Raw genomic sequence first — 18907 nt, forward strand, 5'->3', positions numbered from 1 at the left:
TATCTTGTCTTTCTTTTTCTTTTTTCTTTCTCTTTTGTTTAATCGAGTTTGAGACTGCAAACGTCTTGTCGAGATGGAGCTCATGTTATGCGCGGTACGTTAGAAAGGGATGCGGTACCTCAAGCAAATTTTCTGGTAGATTATCTTCTATGGCTTTGCAGTTGCCGAGATCCGAAACCCATGCTCTTTGAACACAAATGGGAAATAACCAAGAAAGCTACTGCTCATTTACATGCCGGTGCCCATGCTGTCGATCGTGCTGGTTATAGGTTTTCCTCCAACGGCAGATCCCGCTGACGCCAAGCGTTGCTTCATTGGGTGTGTACATCTCCTTCCACGCCAAATTTTAATCAATTTAACGTAGCGTGTTTCACCGTCGTGTGGTTCCCGGTATTTCCTCCAATTACCGTAGCTCGTTTCCCCGCTTTTCTTTTCTTTTCATGACGCAAAATTCCCAACGCAGTAGTCCGGATGCAGTTGAGGCTATTCCCATATTGGATGCTTGATGTGAAGATTAGTGATGGTGTTTTCCAGAAAGCAAGCTGTAACGCAAAAACAAAAACAAAACTACAAATAAAGGCCAGAAAGAAACCACTTGTCGAACCGAGTTTTTGATCCGCAATCCGACCCATTTCCTGGGCAAAGTGATCGCACTAGTGATACGTAATGTCAAGAAATATGGAGGGAGCAGAGCCCCCGCCCTTTTCCGACGTTGGCAATTACCACACCCTTCGCTACCGCCCTAGCAGGCATTCCCGGCCCCCAACCCAAATTTCCATACTGGGACGATGACAAGGGGTCATGGCCGATCCCAATTGTTCCGGAACGGAAAATATCTACAGTATGATTCCGTCGAACCACCGCCCCATGCCACAATGTGGAGAGTTAGCCTTGTCAACGTTTCGAATGTACGAAGTAGTCCATTATTGTAAACTAGAAAAAAATAGATGCTGCCAAGTTGACATTGCTTGCATCCCATGTCCGAGGCGACCTTTTGTATGGTTCGGATCTCAGTGCCCCTTTTGCCAAGGTATTGCAGAATGGGGGTACACTTTTGCGGAAACGAGAAAACATCGTTAGCTTCTCCATTATAACTATCCTGTTTTGGATGTATAAAAGATAGCTGGCCATTGAGCCTTCCCTTGACTGTCTCCCTTTACGCCACAGACGCTCTCCAGGTCATCTATTCGCTCGAGTATTTTCACTGCTCAGCACCAGAAAAACCTCTGTCATTCTTTTGTGACTTGTACCCGAGGCCACACACGTCGTCAACATGAAGTTCAACGCCCTCGCCCTCCTCGTCGGCCTCGTCGCCGCCTCTCCCCTCGAGACCCGCGAGGAGCTGATCAAGCGCCAAGCCAGTCAGGCATGTAGCATCGGCTACTGCACGCAGAACGGCGGCACCCGCGGAGGCGCCTCCGGCAGCACCGTGACCGTCAAGACCCTCTCGGCACTGACCGAGGCGGCGGGCCGGTCTGGACCCCTGACCATCATCGTGTCGGGCAACATCCAGGGCAGCGCCAAGGTCCGTGTCACGGCCGACAAGACCATCTACGGCGAGCGCGGCAGCTCCCTGACCGGCATCGGCCTCTACATCCGTCAGGCCAAGAACGTCATCGTCCGCAACATGAAGATCTCGGGCGTCTTGGCCAGCAACGGCGACGCCATCGGCATCGACGCCTCCACCAACGTCTGGATCGACCACTGCGATCTCAAGGGCGACCTCAACGCAGGCAAAGATGACTTGGATGGTCTGCTGGACATCTCGCATGGTGCTGACTTTATCACCGTGTCCAACGTCTACTTTCATGACGCGTGAGTATCTCTTTTTTTTTCTTTTTCTTGACGTTTTCAACATTTTTTCCCATCAAAAGCTAAACGCAAAGCCCAACCAACAGCTGGAAGGCCTCCCTGATCGGCCACTCGGACAGCAACGCCAGCGAGGACCGCGGCAAGCTGCGCGTGACGTATGCCAACAACTACTGGCAACGGATCAACTCGCGCACTCCCCTGCTCCGCTTCGGCACCCTCCACGTGGTCAACAGCTACTACGACACCGTCATGGCGAGCGGCATCAACACCCGCATGGGCAGCCAAGCCTTTGTGCAGAGCACCGCCTTCAACAACTGCGCCAACAAGGCCATCTTGTTCGAGGATTCGCCCGAGGCCGGCTATGCCGTCACCGAGGACGTCAACCTCGGCGGCAGCTCCAACCTGGCCCCCAAGGGCACGCTGAGCGCCGGCAGCTTCCCCTACTCCAGGATCGCCACCATCGGTTCCGGAAACGTCAGGAACCAGGTCCCCGGCCAGGCTGGTCAGATTTTGTAAAGGAGGTTTCGGTTTTGTTGAGCTGAAGTTATATGGCAGGTCTTGTTTATTCTTTTGTACATATATTCCTGTAAATACTTTCATGCCTTTATATTCTGTGCTTGCATGGGCTGCAACAGCTGCAACTATCGCTTTTGGAGAAGAATACTTGGGAGAACTCAGAAATACAAGGTCGATCATGTTCCTCTGCAGTATCTATCGCTTACAGCTATAGTGGCGCCCAGGTTCCTGAGGTTCAAGACACCCACCGCTGATGGTTTACAGACCTTTTGACCTAGCATTCTGGTTTTCAAGTATAACAGATCCAATGGGGTCTCACCCCATAACGTGCCCTATCCCAAGTAACGCTCATGCGCTTATATAGTTTAAAAAAGAAGTTGGAAATACCCCATGGGGACCCGAAACTTTATTTTAAAAGCCCGCGGCTTTTTTCACTGTGGGCTTTGTATTTATTAAGCTAAAATTAACATCAAGATACATGTCCTACAATGTGCAAATAAGACGGGGGCCCGTGGGTTTCGGTCTTCTTCGGCCCATGGGCCCCCGTGGGCGCCCGCAACGGGTTTTGGAATGCCTTAGACATACGTCCGCAGCCTATGAGATGACGGCATGTTTGATCGAAAAAGCAGAGACTTTCTAACGGCTTGCATGCATTAAAGCCACCTTGGCGTGTCCAGTGTCAACCTATGTTGAAAGAATGTGCCGATTCGAAGATCCTAGCAGCCAGGTATACAATCTTGAAAATTGACAGAGAATCATTGTGTAAAGCCAGTCTGTCGTAGACGTCACCTCCCTTGTAAAAGGGCTCGAACTTCTAAAAAGGGCTATTGTAAGAGACATGTGGGTCTTCCTTCCATCGAGACAAAAAAAAAACAAATGTAAGCATCTTGTGCTTAAAAATTCAGAGTAATGCAAGGCCATGTGGTTGCCGTATTGCACGAGGCTCTCCTGTTCTGCGCACCCGTCAAGCAAATGACCACCGAACTCAAATCTTATAGAAGTCGTTGCAACGGATTGTACAGCGCCCCTAGTTTCATGATCGCAGGGGCAAAGCAGCTTCGTCATGACTCATTTCACTTTCATGTTGAGAACAGGTCATCCCAACCTTATATCTCTACTTTTTGCCATCAGCTCGATAAACCCTCAAGAGACAGTCTATAAAAATAACCGAGCATCGGTGTCGTTTAACAAAAGGTTACTTTAACAATTCCGAGCGTCAGCATATCCCTTTGAGTCAGAAAAAACTATGTTACTTCTTCTATAGTCTCAATTAAGTTTTCCAAATCATCAGAAAATTCTTTCTGGTTTTGTTTCGGTGAGCCATAAAAACTACGCTAGGATGAGAGGTCTCCATTTGTTGTTTTAAATTGTCTGCCCACAAAATTTGCTTGACCTCTTAAATCTTATTCGTAAATACAATCTTAACTAGAATTACCCGTAAATAATACTTACTCGGCTTAATGCCGCAATTAGCAGATCTTTATGCCGCATCCATTTTATTCTAACTGTTTCAAGAGTGCAACCTTTTGTCTGCATATCGAGGACAGGCTCTGCATTAATATAGAACAAGAATAAGACCAAACGTTTCTGCTTTGTTTTGTGTCTCACTCACTGCCAGAGGTACGAGTCAATAAAAAAAGTGTTTTCTTCCACTTTCATTGCAGTTTCTTTGTCGGTTATCAATACCACAGAGCCCAGCGCTATGGGCCTTGTGGGTGTTCCTGATTTTGGCAATAGTTTTTGCAAAAAAAAAGAAGAAAAAATAGATTTATTATGCGGTAGCTATTTGAAATTCCCTACGGACAGTTAAATTGGTCAAAACCCACGCGTACACATACGGTGGCAAGGGGTCGTTCTTTTTCTGCCTGCACCCGTGGTACTGCATTTGCTTGACCTCGCGACTCGTGAGTCTTACTCGCAAGTATAGTTTTGACTACATTTACCTGTAAATAGTATGTATTTATTTAGCTTACTGCCGCAATTTGCGGGGCTTTCTTCCGAGTCTATTTTTATTCTAGTCCTTCACGTCTACCATTCGAGAATGCAAATTTTCTTCGCATACATACTACAATTCTAGGAGTAAAATAACATACTTTAAACAGTGCAAAGTTTATAAGTTGGTGAAAGTATAAACATAAACGTAAAGGACAAGGGTGGGACTTTTTTGCTTGCTTCCGTGGTAGGAGTCCAAAACGCGTTTTTCAGCTATATAAACCAAATATAATTTAAAAAATTTCTGATTACTTTCTGTATCCTTTTCAATATCGAGCATACGAACCAAGAAAAAGAAAAAGAAAAAACTTTTTTTTTTCATTTTTTTATTTTTTTTTTATCGGACACCAATTACCATAGCCCAAGATCGAAAGCTATTTTTCTCCTGTGTTTAACAAAAACGTTTGGCATCATGCAATTCCGCGCCTCCTTTGCCGTTAAAGCCGCCGGCTTGGTTCTTTGTGCTACACAATCCGCGGCTGCAAACTCCGAGGAGAAACGTCCATGCATGGTTTATCTTTACAAGCCCGATGGCAGCTACATATCAAACATACACTACATATTAAACACACAAACGAGGCCTGATGTAATTCCGACACGGATATGGAATGAGAATTTAGGAAAGGCTGAAACGTATAGAGCTGAAATTTATAGCAACTGCTTTTTACAGAAACTTGGTATTTGGCCAGAAGGCTGGGACATAGCATCATTTCCAATGTAGGGATTATTTTTTCCGACTCAAAGTGCCGACATAGAAAAGGTTAGAAAAAGGGGGGATCCTTTTGGCTGTATCTTATTTTTAAACTTACCTCTTTTGTATAATAAATTACCGAGACTGTTAATAGGCCTTTCGTTGTGCTAATCGACTAACAGAACGTTAATATGTAATAACTGTTGATGTTTGTTCATGAAACGTTATTATACGAAAACGTAGGTATATTGTATATATTTTATTTCACAGTTTAAAAAAAAGCGTTTGGATGTCCTTTTCGTTTTATACCATTATTTAAATAGGTTAGTCACGTGTAACTGGCCCGTGCGGTCAAACCCGTGACTTATCATTCAATTAACAAATTGAACGCATAAATCCCTATTCTATTATTACTGCCGTAATTTGCGGGCGTTTATTTTAAATTTATTTTAGTTTAATTATTCACGTTTATAATTCGAGAATGCAACTTCTCCTCGCATATATATTATAATTTTAGCGGTAAAAATAACTCACTTTGCACAATAGAGCAGGTGTGTGGGTTTTGTGGTTATAGTTTATTTTGGAAATACTTTGGGGTGTGGGGTTATCTCACGACAGGACATTACTACTTAGTAATTTAAAACCGGGTAAATATCGTTACAACGTGTTTTTTCAGTATATAATACCTAATAAGTGCGAAGCCTCATGTTTTATTTATATAAGGGTAACGATTAAAGCGTGCGGTCCAAAAGTGGTCAGGCCCCTAAAGTGACCACCCTCTCCAAAAGCGATTATAAATTTTGCAAACATTTAATTAATTAGACAGGCGCTTTAAATTACCCTTATAGAAATGAAAAAATGGGTCTTTGTAATTATTAAGTACATTATAATGTAAAAGAAAAGGTATTATAACGGTATTTACCCGGTTATCATACAGTGAAATCCTATTATAACATGCTTGTCGAGGTTGATAATTCTAGGGAAACTTTATTTATTGTTAGCGGGTTATTACACTCTACTTATATTCTAAATATTGTTTTGTTTTTAACATCTTGTTATTTATATTATTGTAATAAATTTATATTTATCTGTATAATATTAATGCATATTAACTTGCATTATTATTTACCTTATACTGTAATGAGATATATATATATATATATAGACTTTTCGCATCAATTATACTAAATATAATAATATAGGTATTTAACGCGTGGCATATGAATATATTCTAAATTAATACTATGAACTTAATGCTTGGTTTATATTTATAAACTTCAAAAATACGGTCGTAAGGACAAATTTCCTTACGTTATTTCTTTTCTGCTTTATTTCGATTATTAGAAATACGCCCGCGCACGTAATTTAATCGAGAAAGATGTATACGAGAACTTGATTTCCTTTCCTATTCTTATATGTTTGTGTCTTTTTTAAATAAACTGTCAAGAAGAATACGCGCGCGCGTTTATCGCAATAAAATGGTCTAATGAACTACCCGGTGCGATTGTAATTTTTGGGATTGGTGCAGGCGGGCAGGCGGGCGCATGAATACGTGGGTCCGTGGAAAACCTCAACATAGGTACCACGGGTGCAGGCAAAAAAAAAGTGCAGGCAAAAAAAAAAAAAAAAAACCACCCCTTGCCCCCGTATATGTATACATAGTACGTGGGTCTTTACCAACCTAACTATCCACGGGGAGATTCAGGTACCTGCCACAGGGTAAATTTTTTTTTTTTTTTTTTTTTTTCAGAAAAGAAAACTATTACCAAAATCGGGAGCACCCTTAGGCCCACAGCGCTGTGCTAACTGTTCAGGGATGGTGATTTTTACCCTTACCACGATAGTAGTACGTTGACAAGGGCTGGTCTTTTCGCATAATACAAAAGTAAATGGGTGAAAGCATAAGCATGAACGTACGGTGATAGGGGTGGGACTTTTGGACCTGCTCCCGTGGTAGAAATCCAAAACGCGCTTTCCAACTATATAAACCAAGTATAAATTCAGAAATCTTTTGCTTAACTCTTGCGTTTCACTCAGTGCCAGGCATACGAACTCGAAAAAAAAAAAAAAAAAACAAAGACATTTCCTTCCATTTCCTTTGCATTTTTTGTCGGTCACCAATTACCCAGAGCCCAGCACCGAAACCTTTCTTCTCTTTTTGTTCAACAAAAGCATTTAGCATTATGCAATTCAGCGCCTCCTTTGTCGCCAAAGCCGCCGCCTTGCTGCTTTGTGCTTCACAGTTCGGGCTTGTACAATCCACAGAGTCGTGCTATGTTTATTATTTCCAACCCGATGGATCTAGCGTAGAAAAGGTTCAGGACGTGGGCGTCAAGATTACGAGATATCTAGCGCACGCCTACAATGGCTCGAAAAAGTATGAAGCTACGATCAATAAAGGTTGCACGTTGAGTCAACAGTTTCCAGATGAGATCAAGGTGGTGGTAATGCCAATCCGGGTTTGATGCTTCCGACTCAAAAGAAGCCGACACAGGAAAGTTCAGGAAAAGGGGGATCCTGTTGGCTGTATCTTATTAAGTTTACCTCTTTTGTATGAATGAATTACCGAGATGGATACAAATTGAATCCAATTCATACCTTAAGCACACCTATTGCATACGCCAATGCTGAACGCTTATGACTGGAGAATATTCGACCCATCGTCAAATAGAAGTAAATTATGAACAGAGAAATAGAGGATTAATCAAAAATGGAGGCCGACTTACAATAGAGACTAGGTATTGCGGTCAGTTGACCGCTCAAGGAGCCTAATACGCCGATTACAAAATGGTTTCAGTGCCGTTTGCCGATGTTGTTCTGATAGGAAGACAGTCTAACCCCCTCCCCCAGTCTTCGCGGAAGTCTGGAAGCATTTGAGGTGAGAGATGTTAATTAGCCCACCGGCCTTGTAACAAATCTATTTCATGGATTGGCTTCCCGTTTGTCAAGAACGGAGCAACATCAACTCAGGCTATCAACAACTGTCTCGCCAGAGAAAGACTGAAAGACTACGGGCGTGATGACACCTCGGCCAAAAGTGACGCCTGATGAAGGGGATCCAACTTCGGTTGGATCGGCAAATAACTACACTCGATCAAAGTCTCGAACACAACGGGGCCTGAAAGATGGGGAACCGGTATCTTCTGGGTTATTGGCCATGATACGGGGCAATGATGGCGCAATGCACCCGGTAGCGCTATGTGAGATCGCTTTGATATGGCCAAGATCATATTGTTGCATTTTTATTCGTTCCTTGCTATTCCTCAGGCGACCATACTCATTGGCCGCCCTAGGCTCCAGCTCTTGTGAAGGGGTTCGCTTAGTAGAGGCAACGTGCAAATGATAAGTGCATTACAATCGGACTCTACACGAGAGTGGTGCCAGTTGGTTCTAATCAAATAGTCTTTGGGCAGCCGTCTGATCATCTTCAAAGGCGGCAACTGTGCACCTGCGAGAAGATTAATGGATTCGGGTGAGATGATCATCTCCCAGGCGAAGTTGTATTGATAAACTCGGACTTGTGTTATGCCAACAATGAACATCCAAAACAAAGGACGTTCTAGCATGCTTCCGAGTCATTGTTGGCAGTCGCTGCGAGGGGTCGCAAAGCAGCCCAGGAGTGACAGACGCGAGCCTGCCTACAAAGGTTCCTGGCTAGGAACCTGCATTTATCTTTTGCATGCAACAATGAGAGGATGCAAATCTTTTACAGTCATAGACACCCTTTCCGGCACATGAATATTCGTTAAAAGTTCTTTAGTCGAACGATAATATGCTGTGCCCCAGTTCAACGCATTTTTGATGACAACTGGTAAAACATACTGTTCATAGCACTACATAAGCTTATGGGAAAGATGACTAGCCGCCATTTTTAACTGGATGTTCAAATTGGTGTCTCTCCTCCAATTACAAGTCGCACAACGAGGTGATGCAAGAGTCCGCCTTGTACAGAATGGCTCTACGCAGCCCGTGCGCCATAGATCCTGGTCCGGGAATCGCCGTGCCCCTCGTCATGCATGATCACCCGAGGATGACCGTCGACAGCTAAATACAGCATGTGCAATTTTTTTTTTTTGTGCTATGTCGTACACGACTCAAACAGCACTCCGCATTTTAACACCGATTTGGGTTTGTAACCAATTACGTGGACCAAATTCGTATCGTGAATTGCCAAAATTAGTACATGGAAGTGATAAGCATATAATTAGGTAATTGGGAACCATATGTGAGTGACACCCTCGAGGAAGCTCCTTGCTGGGGGAACCTCCATATATTGACACAGTTTATATAAAATAAGCACTCACTTACCCCAGTGTCAATGATTAGCCCGTTAATCAACCACACATACATTCATTCATTTTGCGGTACTTCTTCGTGTAACTACACACATCCACTCGTTTAGTTTGCAGCACACTCGCTGTCTCTTTTCTTTGACAATTATAACCTAGCTATCTCCAAAATGCTCCACCTTTCAACATACTGTTTGATCACGGCATCTTTCCTTTTGGGCCACGCCACTGCAGTCTCTCCGCAGGCCAGCCTAAGTCGCAACTTACCAACGAGTCTCTGGTACAAGACCAATCGTGATTGGTCTACTCTTCAAGCGGAAGGCTTATATAGAGGGGACAAATTTACGGAAACCCAACCTTCTAATATAGAAACGACATATCTTTGCGAGGTTCATACCCACGGAAGAACGAATGATTTCAAATATGATTTCGTTAACAAGATATGGGAAGCGCAAAATGACATCCCCGGGAAATGCATCGCCCTTTGCGCCAAGTTTGGACCGAAAGTTATCAAGGCGGCCCCAACGCTAGCCAGCGCAACACACCCCTTACCACAGTTCCTCTGGTACAAGTCCACTCGTGATTCTCATACTATTAGAGCTAACGGCTTAGACCAAGGGGACGAGTTGATTGAAGCCCTACCTCATGCCAAGAATAACATAGGGACAACATATTTTTGCAAGATTACCACCAATGGACTCGACAAAGTTCTTAAATATAATGACAATCGCAAAGTATGGGTAGCTCAGGAAAGAATCAGTGGGGAACGCGTCAACGACTGCCTCACGTATAAAGATGCAGTTACAGTTATCGACCCACCCAATTTTAAACACTATTTTCCATCACGGTATCCGGAGCATATTGAGGAATACCGATCTCGTCGTGGCTACCGTAATGTTTAATCAAGTTGCAGCACGGCGCCTGGTTGGGGCTTGGCGAGCCATTGGCAAAATGGCTGGCCCTTGGGGCAAGGTGCAGTCGGGGGAGCCTTCGGAGAAACGGGTTCACTAGTCATCTGTCTAAGTTACCATTTACAGATATTAATATTGTCAGTGCAGAATGATTCCTATTAAGGCGAGAGCTACCATTTTGTTCATTCCGTCACAAATCATCAGCGTGCAGCCCAGGATTTGCAGTTGTTCACCGCACAGAGATCAAATCAACTTAGATTGAATCGATATTAGGTCCATTCTTTTCTTGTATCAGGCGTCCCTTTGCTTCTTCCTGCTCCCTTACTACAACGAAAGTTCTAGGTCTCCCTGGCGTCTTTTAGTGTAGTACTGGGTCCAGTTCTGCAACCACAAAGCGTTTCTTTTTCTTCGCATATATCTGATTAATGAACACCGTCTACTCAGCCTAAAGTGGCCCAAGAAATCATTCTCTTCTTGATTGCTATACTTTGGAATGATTTACATGCTACACGGTCCGTTACCCCGGTCTCGTTGTCGAACTTCAGACCTAATGGGTTGAAAGACTAGCTCATTCAGATCCTACGCGGTAGATCCCCCTATAAGTCCGGGTGCGATCCTTTTTGTTACGTACGGCCATATCTCCTGATAAAAGTCATAGGAGTTGATTTGAGATTTTCTTTTTTTTTCGCAGTACAAGCGAGCGTCTAGTAGAGTTTCAGAGCATATATCTGCCAAACTGTCAAAACAAATAATTGTAACAGAGTGCTATCGTTGGAGACGTCCTTGAAGGATGTATCCTAAACCGGAAGTAGAGAAATCGCCAATAATCATAAGGGCTGCACCCCCAACGCCGCTTTACCAATTCTTTCATGCTCAAGAGAATAGACCAAGGTTTTCAAGCCAGATAACAGCCTCATACCTCACCACTCTTCCTCAAACGTAGCTTCACTGCAAGGTCATGGTTATACGCTACTCCTCCGGCCACCACAAATCTCCCTTTTCGCTGCAGGTCCAGGTCAAAAGTGCGCAAAACCTGTGGATTGGAAGGAGGTTCAATCATAGTCAGTACCGGGGTATTTTCTCTCTGTCATGCCATTTTCTGCTGGCAACTGGGGGAGTGGGACCCGCCTCATAAATGGATATGAACAAGAAAGAAGCGACAAAATCTCACCTGGGGTATCAGCTTATACATCTCCATATAAGCCACGTCCTTGCCCAAACACACCCTCGGCCCGACCCCAAACGTGAACTGCCCTGCCTCCATCTCGCTCAGCTTCTCCGGGCTGGCCTCGAGCCACCTCTCCGGGCGGTAAACCTCGGGGTCGGGTGCGTAGAGCACCGGGTCCCGCTGCACGACGTACGGGTGCGTCGTGATCTCGAACCCGGGCGGCAGAACGACGTCATCGACCGTCTTGAAGCTGCTGCTGGAAGTTTTTGCTCCAAACCCGCCCCCATCGGCGCCCGGCGTGATGCGCGGGAACAAGGTCGGCGCCGGCGGGTTCAGGCGCAGCGACTCTCTGATGCAAGCTACGATGAGGGGCAGGTGTGTTCGCGTTTCCTCGAATTGGATGATGGGATTGGACAGCTTGCCGGCCTGGTCGGCCGCGTCGATCTCGGCCTGGCAGCGGGACATGATGTCGGGGTTCATGGCCAGGAAGCGAAAGGTGCAGCCCAGCGCGGTGCCGGTGGTGTCGGCGCCGGCTTGGAACAGCAGCGTGATGTGGGAGCGCTTCTGTAGCGGCGAGAGTGGTTTGGAGCCGATGCGGGCCTCGAGGCAGCTGTTTTGGGTTTGGTTTTGTGTGTCAGTTGATCTAAACATCGACAGCGGAGTCTTGCGATGGTATGGGGGGNGGGAATAACAGAGAAGCTGGACTGAAGGAGAAGCGGGTTAAAAGCTCACTGTTGGAGAAAATCCGGACACTCTTGGGAGTAGTGTTCATTCTCTATTCGCTGCTCCCGAATGGAAACCTGTCTGTCTGCCTCGCGCATAAAAAAGCCCATGCCAGTCTCGTCGGAACTCGAAGGGAGGAAGCAGACTCCCCACGAGGACTTCATAACCACATCACGAAACCAGCGGAATCGGTTCACGAATCCAAAGTAGGGCAAGCTATCGCGCCAGCGTCTCAGCATTTCACGCTCATCGCGACCGTTTCGCACAAAGCCCCAGGGTTCCGAGAAGGATACCATTGTCATGATATCGGCGGCGAATTCACTTAAAACCGGGATTTCAAAGCCAACGACAGTCAGCCATCACCAGTGTCAGGACCAATTTGACTTTCGATTTTGGAAAAAAGACATCATCATACTTAGAGTACAATTACTCCAGTGTGGAGAAGGGGCACTTACGCGACTTTGTCACCCAACAGTATGGTCTCGCCCTTCTCGGCCAGCTCACCCCATTTCTCGAGAGCAGTCAGGATGAGGTCATCGAACCTCGGCTCCCAGTGGTTCTTGAGCGTCCCGATGGTGTAGTGCGGCCCGCCGATCGCCTTTCTCAGATCCTTGTGCTGGTCGCCGTCCAGCGTGGTGAACAGATGCGGGGGTCCCAGGGCGCCGCTACCGTAGAACAGGCCCTTGTTGTTGCACTTTGAGTCCCAGTAGATCTGCTTGACAGCCGAGGGCTGCGGGAAGAGGAGTAGGTTTGGAGCGATTCGAATGGGTTCGGAAGCTGGTGCTCAGTCATATCATTTCTTGGTTAGGATAAGGACTCCGAGGAGGTAACACTTTCATGCTCGAAAGGAAAAAAAAAAGACAAACGAGAGCAAAGCTTACCACCATAGCGTTTCGTAAGTTGAAGAAGCCATTCGTGTTCAATTTTGAGGGTAGAGGCAAGTGCATGGACGATAGAGAAGGAAGACGCGTACCACGGACCGTGGAACTTGGAAAGGGGGTGGAAGTAAAGGCTATGAATTATTCTCCAGGCCAGGCTACCAATGATGAGAATGGGGGCCAAGATAGCCAGGGTTTCGAGAGAAACGACCGCCATACTAAATACCGCCTGATGGGATATGATTTGGATGTGGGAGATGCTGCTGTGAAGCCTCTAATCCGACCCAGACTCTAGAGACGGGGAAGCATGTCGACAATATATGTACTTGTAGAAGCAAATATATCCTCGCAGGGTAGCAACAAGTGGCGACTATTAACATTGTCCAGCACAATGCCGTCCACACACACGCTAATCGGCCTTCTCTACGAGCCAATAATCATGTTTTGCAACCCTAACGGAGATGTAGATGCCTTCAACAATTTCTGAGTCTACCCATACATACGTCCATTCTATGCGCGTCAGATACCTGAACAACAATAAACATGTTGATCCCTTGCTTCATGAACAATGCGTACCCCGCTCCGTGTGCGGTTGTGCTGCTTGGCCTGCATTATGATATGCTGTAATCACGATAAGTTGCGTATGTACATGGTGTTCGAAGCATGCTAGGCGGCACACCAACCTCGGCCTGTCCAAAATATGTGACAACCTTTATTGGTCCCTGAAATCGATTCTATTGGCGGTATGCTTTGATCCATGCAAGGGATGACTATCAAAGCTGAATAATTGTTGAAGTTGAGAACGAATGATTGGGTTGTTTTCTACATCCGAGCAACCACCAGAGATGCAATTGACCTGCGCAAGTCACCATGTGATGGAACCTGCCAACCTGGGCAGTATCTTGAAGTTTTTCTTTTTCAAGAAGCAAAAAGTCTCAAGTTGCACATCAGGACGGTAATGTTTTCCGCTCTTTGAAGGGTGTCACACATACCATGGACGCTGACTAAATCGCTCACCACGCTGCGCAAGGTAGACTTGAGGGGCGGTGAAAAAAAAAAAAAAAAAAAAAAAAAAAAAAAAAAAAACGTCAAAACCAACCGGGACAAACATATTTTTCCCTTGTCATTTTCTACTGTAAAACCTGTATCACCGGATTACCAGGCCGATTCATCAGTCGTTCCCCGACCCGACGTTCAACCTTGCGCAGACCGAAAATCTTTGGCTCCGCTTCCCTGCCTCCGTTATATCCGCGGCCGCAACCGCCATCGGCAGGGTAGCTAGCCACCCCCAAGACCCCCTCCGTCACTCTCTTGAGCCGAGACCCGCTTCCTTCTCCCCACCCGCCCGGCTCGTGACGCGCCTAGTCTATCTGCGCCTCCAGGGATACGTTTCCCGTCAAACTTGTCAAGCAAGCCAAGGAACCCGGGAAGCGCCAATCATCACTCCAACGGCCCTCGCTCCGCCAGCAAAAAAAAAAGGAGTATTCTTGGGGGGGTTGCTTGGCGCTGTGTTCCAGAACTTGCAAAGAGCAGAAACTAGGGCAAAACTATATGCGCTTGGCATCTGTGACCCTTTCATGTGATATGTGATCTTGCTGCAGTCTCGTCCAGAACGGGACACATCACCCCCCCACGCCGACACCATTGGTGGAGGGCACAGGGGGGGAAACGTGATGGCGTGGCAGACCTATGATGTACAGGGCGGGGGTTTTGAGTCTTGGTACACTAGCCAGTTCAGGTTTATCATTGTTGATTGATTCCTTGCTGCAAATTCTGGACGGGGAAGGGAACACCGTCAAAGAATGGGAAATGAAACGAGTAGCAATGCAATAATTTGGATAATAAATCCCGTTTTTGATGACTTGTGCATCTCAGGCATGTGAAAATTGCCACCCCGGCCGCGATGAATGGTTGCAACCCGGGTAATCTGAAGGGCGGCGGGTAAAATGAAGCATGCCGCTAGATGCAACGAAAGAAAGGCTACTCATGCACATACTAAAAGTGGCTGCGTTCCCCTCCGATCTGAAGCCGTTCTTGCCGCCACCTCTTATGTCGATCATCACTCTTCCTTGAGATTATATTCCGCGTTCACAAATCTTGGACGAAAGAAATAGTGGCCATTAAGAATTATTATTCATTCAGCTCGTTTCTATAGACAGACATCTAGCATTTGTTTTACAAGACGGGCATTACTCCAAAACACAGTCCTGCTCCCTCGCGGTCACTTAGGCAGCGGCGGTAGGGGTAGGCAGGCAGGCGCAGGCCGAGCTGACCCTGGAGATGACGTTCTCGCCGCAGGCCTTGGAGGCGAACTCGGGAACGACGGCGACGTCGTAGACGTGGGTCTTGGTAAACTCTCCGCAGAACTCCTGGCTCTCCTCCAGGCGGCCGGCGACCGAGGTCGAACGCATGGCACGCAGGCAGTTGTCGGCGCTGCACGTGGCCTTGTTGTTGCAGCGCTCCTTCTTGTTCAGCTTGACGACGAAGGCGCCACGCTCGATGCTGTTGATGAAGATGTAGCCGGACTTGAAGTAGGCGTAGCTGGCCCAGCTGCCGCTGAACTGCAGGACGCCGCCGCCGGGCGCCGAGTCGTCCTCGGGGTAGATGTCGAAGAAGGCAGTCTCGCAGACGCCGGCTCCGGTGGGGTCCGAGGGGATGGAAGAGACGTCGTAAACGCGGAAGCCGTTGATGTAGCTGGACTGGTACGAGTAGCCGTCAACGACGTACTGGTTGTGGTCGATACCGCGCTAAAGGAAAGTCAATCATGTTAGAATCGATACTGCATAAAGCGGCGCCGAGCATTGTGTTAAGAGTAAACTTACGACGGTGGCCTTGTAGACACCAGTCTGCTTGGGGTTCTCCAGGTCCTTAATGTCCCAAATGTAGGTGGCAGCAAAGCCGTCCTGGCCAGGGCCAGGAATGGCATCATACTCGTCGTACTCATCGTCCATCAGGAGGTACTCCTGGTTGTTCTTGTCAAGAACCCAACCCTGGTGGGTGTAGCTGGAGCCCTCGTATCCCGTGCGGGAGATGATGTTGGTCTTGGTCTTGTCGGTAACATCGTAGATGGTGAGGGTATCCTCGTTGTAACCGTAGCAAATGTCCCTGCCCTCGTAGCGCTTGTCAGGGCCACGGTAGACGAGGCACTGAGCATCGTGCACGTAGCCATCATCGGCGTGGCAACCAAGCTTCTTGGGGTTGGAGGGATCCTTCAGGTCGAAGAAGATCAGTCCACCCCGGCAAGCGTCGGTGCGGGGACGGGCACCGACGGCAACACCGTACTCCATCTCGTCGTTCGACACGACGTTGTGGGTGGCACCGATGGGCAGTTCGGTGAAGTGGCCGGTGACCTCGGACTGGGCGAACTGGCGGGGAGCTTGTTCGTCGGTGATGTCAAGCAGCTTCTTCATGTCGAAGATCTGGACACCGTGCCCGTTCTGCTCGGATCCGATCAGCATGTAGTGCTTGTAGCCCCTGATCTCCCTCCAGAGCGAGTTCTCAGACAGGGTGCCGAAGGTGGGCAGGAAGCCGACGTGTCGCATCTTGCCGGTGGGGAGGATCTCGATGAACGAGGCACCCTGGAACAGGCCGGCAGCGATGAACTCTCTGCCAGACTCCTCGTCAGTCCAGCCCCAAGCGGAGCTGCCAACCTCACCAGCAGAGTTGCCGATGGGCGAACCGATGGCGGCGTGAGGCAAGAAATCGTAGAGGTCCTGATATAGGGAAGTTGATAGTTAGCAGTTAGGCCAGAAGTTCATCTAATGGCAAGGATGGAGGAATGCTTACCGCGTTCTTGCACTTGAAAGTGTGAAGAGGGTCGCCTGGGATCGCCTCAGCCTTGCCGTTGATGCACTGGGTGTAGTTCAGGCGCGGCCAGACGGATGAGTCCATGATGCCGGCAGCCTTCTCAGCAGCCCAATGCTCCATCTTGAGGCTCATGAGGTGCTCGTGCATGATACCACTGTCATATAACTCTAGTTATTGGGTACATTGTGTCAGAAACATGGCCGGCAGAACGGAATAGACCGGCTATCAAGACATGTGCTAAGTAATGGGCTTACCAGCGCCCCTCTGCAGATCAGGCTTGATCTCCTTCGCAACAGCAGCTGCGAGGAAAGAGGCAAGAGCCCCAATGCGTTGGATCTTCATGTTGACTGTAGGGGGGGTGGGTGGAACAAAAAAAGGTCCAAACTGGGACAGGAGGAGCAGACAGAGTGCGAATTGCGACTGCGGCTGGGCTTGAGACGATTCCTCAGTGCGAGCTCCAATCTAATGGGCGCGTGAGGAAAAGAAAAAAGGGAAAGTAGATCTGTGGAACGACGTTGGAGAGACAAGACATGCTTTTATGGTAACGGCGGCCTTGGGAGCAAGACCCTTGCCACTGCAGCATCGGAGGAGGCCATCTGCAATCCAAGACTTTTGGGTCCACCGTAATACCAGTAGTTCTTCTGCAGGTGTTTGCTGCGGGTTACCGAGGCCACGGGTTACACGCGGTCGCCGAGCCTTTGGTGGGACGTTGAGATTGGCTGCTTCATGATTGCGAACCAGGGGCAAGAGAAGGCCGCCTTGCCGCTCACTGTTCATAGGCTGAAGAGGCTCTCCAGGAAAGGAAGGTTAAGAATCAGACAAGAGTTCGCTTGTGGTATGCCAAGACCAGCATTGATCGGCTGGCGGGGCCCCATGTCCGCTAGAGCGGAGGTTGGTCGGGCTGCTTTTTTTCTGCCTGCTAATGAATGAATGGGGTCTTGGCCAACATGATTAAAGGTTAACATGGCAAGCCACTTTGTAGTTGATACTTGTATAGGTAGCATCGACTAGGTACCTAAGTAGGTAGGTACCTAGGTATTCGGACATTTCGGCAGCTGTGTTGTCTGGTGTGAACTTGATTAGGCTAGATAGTTGTAGATTACCTAGTTCTAGTTCTATTTTCACCCATGCTACGAAATATGCTTGCTATCCGGCTCGACGGCATCGTATCCATTATTGCATGGATCGGATTGCTTGTTCTTCAAAGGAAGCTGACAACCAAAGTCGGTCAATGGTTTGCTGATGACGCTAACCACAATTGGCAGGAGCTCAGAAAATTGACTGCAACAACTCTTTTGACTCGACGTTGGGTGGCGACGAGGTTGGTTGGTCCATAGAAGCAAAATAAGAAAGAATCCAGAAAAAAAAGAAGAAAAGAAGGGAAGGTGGCTTGGCCGGTTCTCGGCTCATTCGGGTACAGGTTCCATGACTTCTTTGGCTGCATTTCTCTTCGTTTTGTTTGCTGAGACGCCGATACAGACTGGGCACTCTAAACTTGGTAGTGTATAAAGTGCCCGCATCGATGGACTCGTTTGACTTGTGTTCAATAGAATCCCCAGCTCCTGCCCAATCCTTTGCGGGGTCGATGGAACACCAGTGAATTACTTGGAGGCTGTGCATTGTCAGGCAACTCAGTGCACGTGAGCAAGCTGAGTGAGCTTCAATGGATCTTTCCAATTCAATTAACCGCAACGGGATGCACAGGCCAGCAACCAGCCAACCCCAACTTTTGCTCGTATCTTTTCCTCTGGCTTCTAGGCCCCCGTCGCAGGGGATACCCCGCCTTGATAAAGACCACCAAAACATGGAAGATTAGGTCAATCAATGGATTCTTCCATGAGGTAACATACCCAGCTTACATCTCTTGGCATCATCTCTCTTATCACTGGCATACTGCCAATGCAGCATATGCTCCGGCCCTAAAATGACTGTTCCTGACATCGATCAAAATCGCAGGCACGCCAAGACTTGCTGCGGCCTTGATTTTTCTTGTGCATGTCAGGGGGTGGACAATCGGATAAATGCTGCTGGGCCAATCACTCCATCAATTCAAATTGAACCTCCAGCCCAGCAACCTACTATAGTATGCTTTCTTTCTTTCTTTATTCCCTAACAATATC

At 47.5% G+C, this 18907-nt stretch overlaps 3 protein-coding genes across 3 annotated transcripts; 1 reads left to right on the top strand and 2 right to left on the bottom strand.

The window, feature by feature from the left end:
* Window positions 1-1273: 1273 nt before the first annotated feature.
* On the top strand, window positions 1274-2328 carry PgNI_11362 (uncharacterized protein; the record flags this gene model as incomplete). Its single annotated transcript, XM_031131329.1, has 2 exons — window positions 1274-1815; window positions 1899-2328. The coding sequence occupies 2 exons, from the start codon at window positions 1274-1276 to the stop codon at window positions 2326-2328; spliced, it is 972 nt and encodes a 323-aa protein (XP_030976915.1).
* Window positions 2329-10866: 8538 nt separating this feature from the next.
* Window positions 10867-13521, bottom strand: PgNI_11363 (uncharacterized protein). The gene is made up of 5 exons (XM_031131330.1): window positions 12984-13521; window positions 12558-12879; window positions 12112-12423; window positions 11383-11989; window positions 10867-11244 (listed from the first exon to the last, which is right to left on the bottom strand). Exons 1-5 carry the CDS (start codon window positions 13195-13197, stop codon window positions 11125-11127), a joined length of 1575 nt encoding a protein of 524 aa, XP_030976818.1. The 5' UTR covers window positions 13198-13521; the 3' UTR covers window positions 10867-11124.
* A 1379-nt stretch (window positions 13522-14900) lies between these two features.
* Window positions 14901-17254, bottom strand: PgNI_11364 (uncharacterized protein). The gene is made up of 4 exons (XM_031131331.1): window positions 17042-17254; window positions 16767-16954; window positions 15803-16693; window positions 14901-15727 (listed from the first exon to the last, which is right to left on the bottom strand). The coding sequence occupies exons 1-4, from the start codon at window positions 17127-17129 to the stop codon at window positions 15206-15208; spliced, it is 1689 nt and encodes a 562-aa protein (XP_030976910.1). The 5' UTR covers window positions 17130-17254; the 3' UTR covers window positions 14901-15205.
* Window positions 17255-18907: the final 1653 nt, after the last annotated feature.

The sequence above is a fragment of the Pyricularia grisea genome, chromosome VI (assembly GCF_004355905.1).
Source record: "Pyricularia grisea strain NI907 chromosome VI, whole genome shotgun sequence".
Taxonomy (NCBI): Eukaryota; Fungi; Ascomycota; class Sordariomycetes; order Magnaporthales; family Pyriculariaceae; genus Pyricularia; species Pyricularia grisea.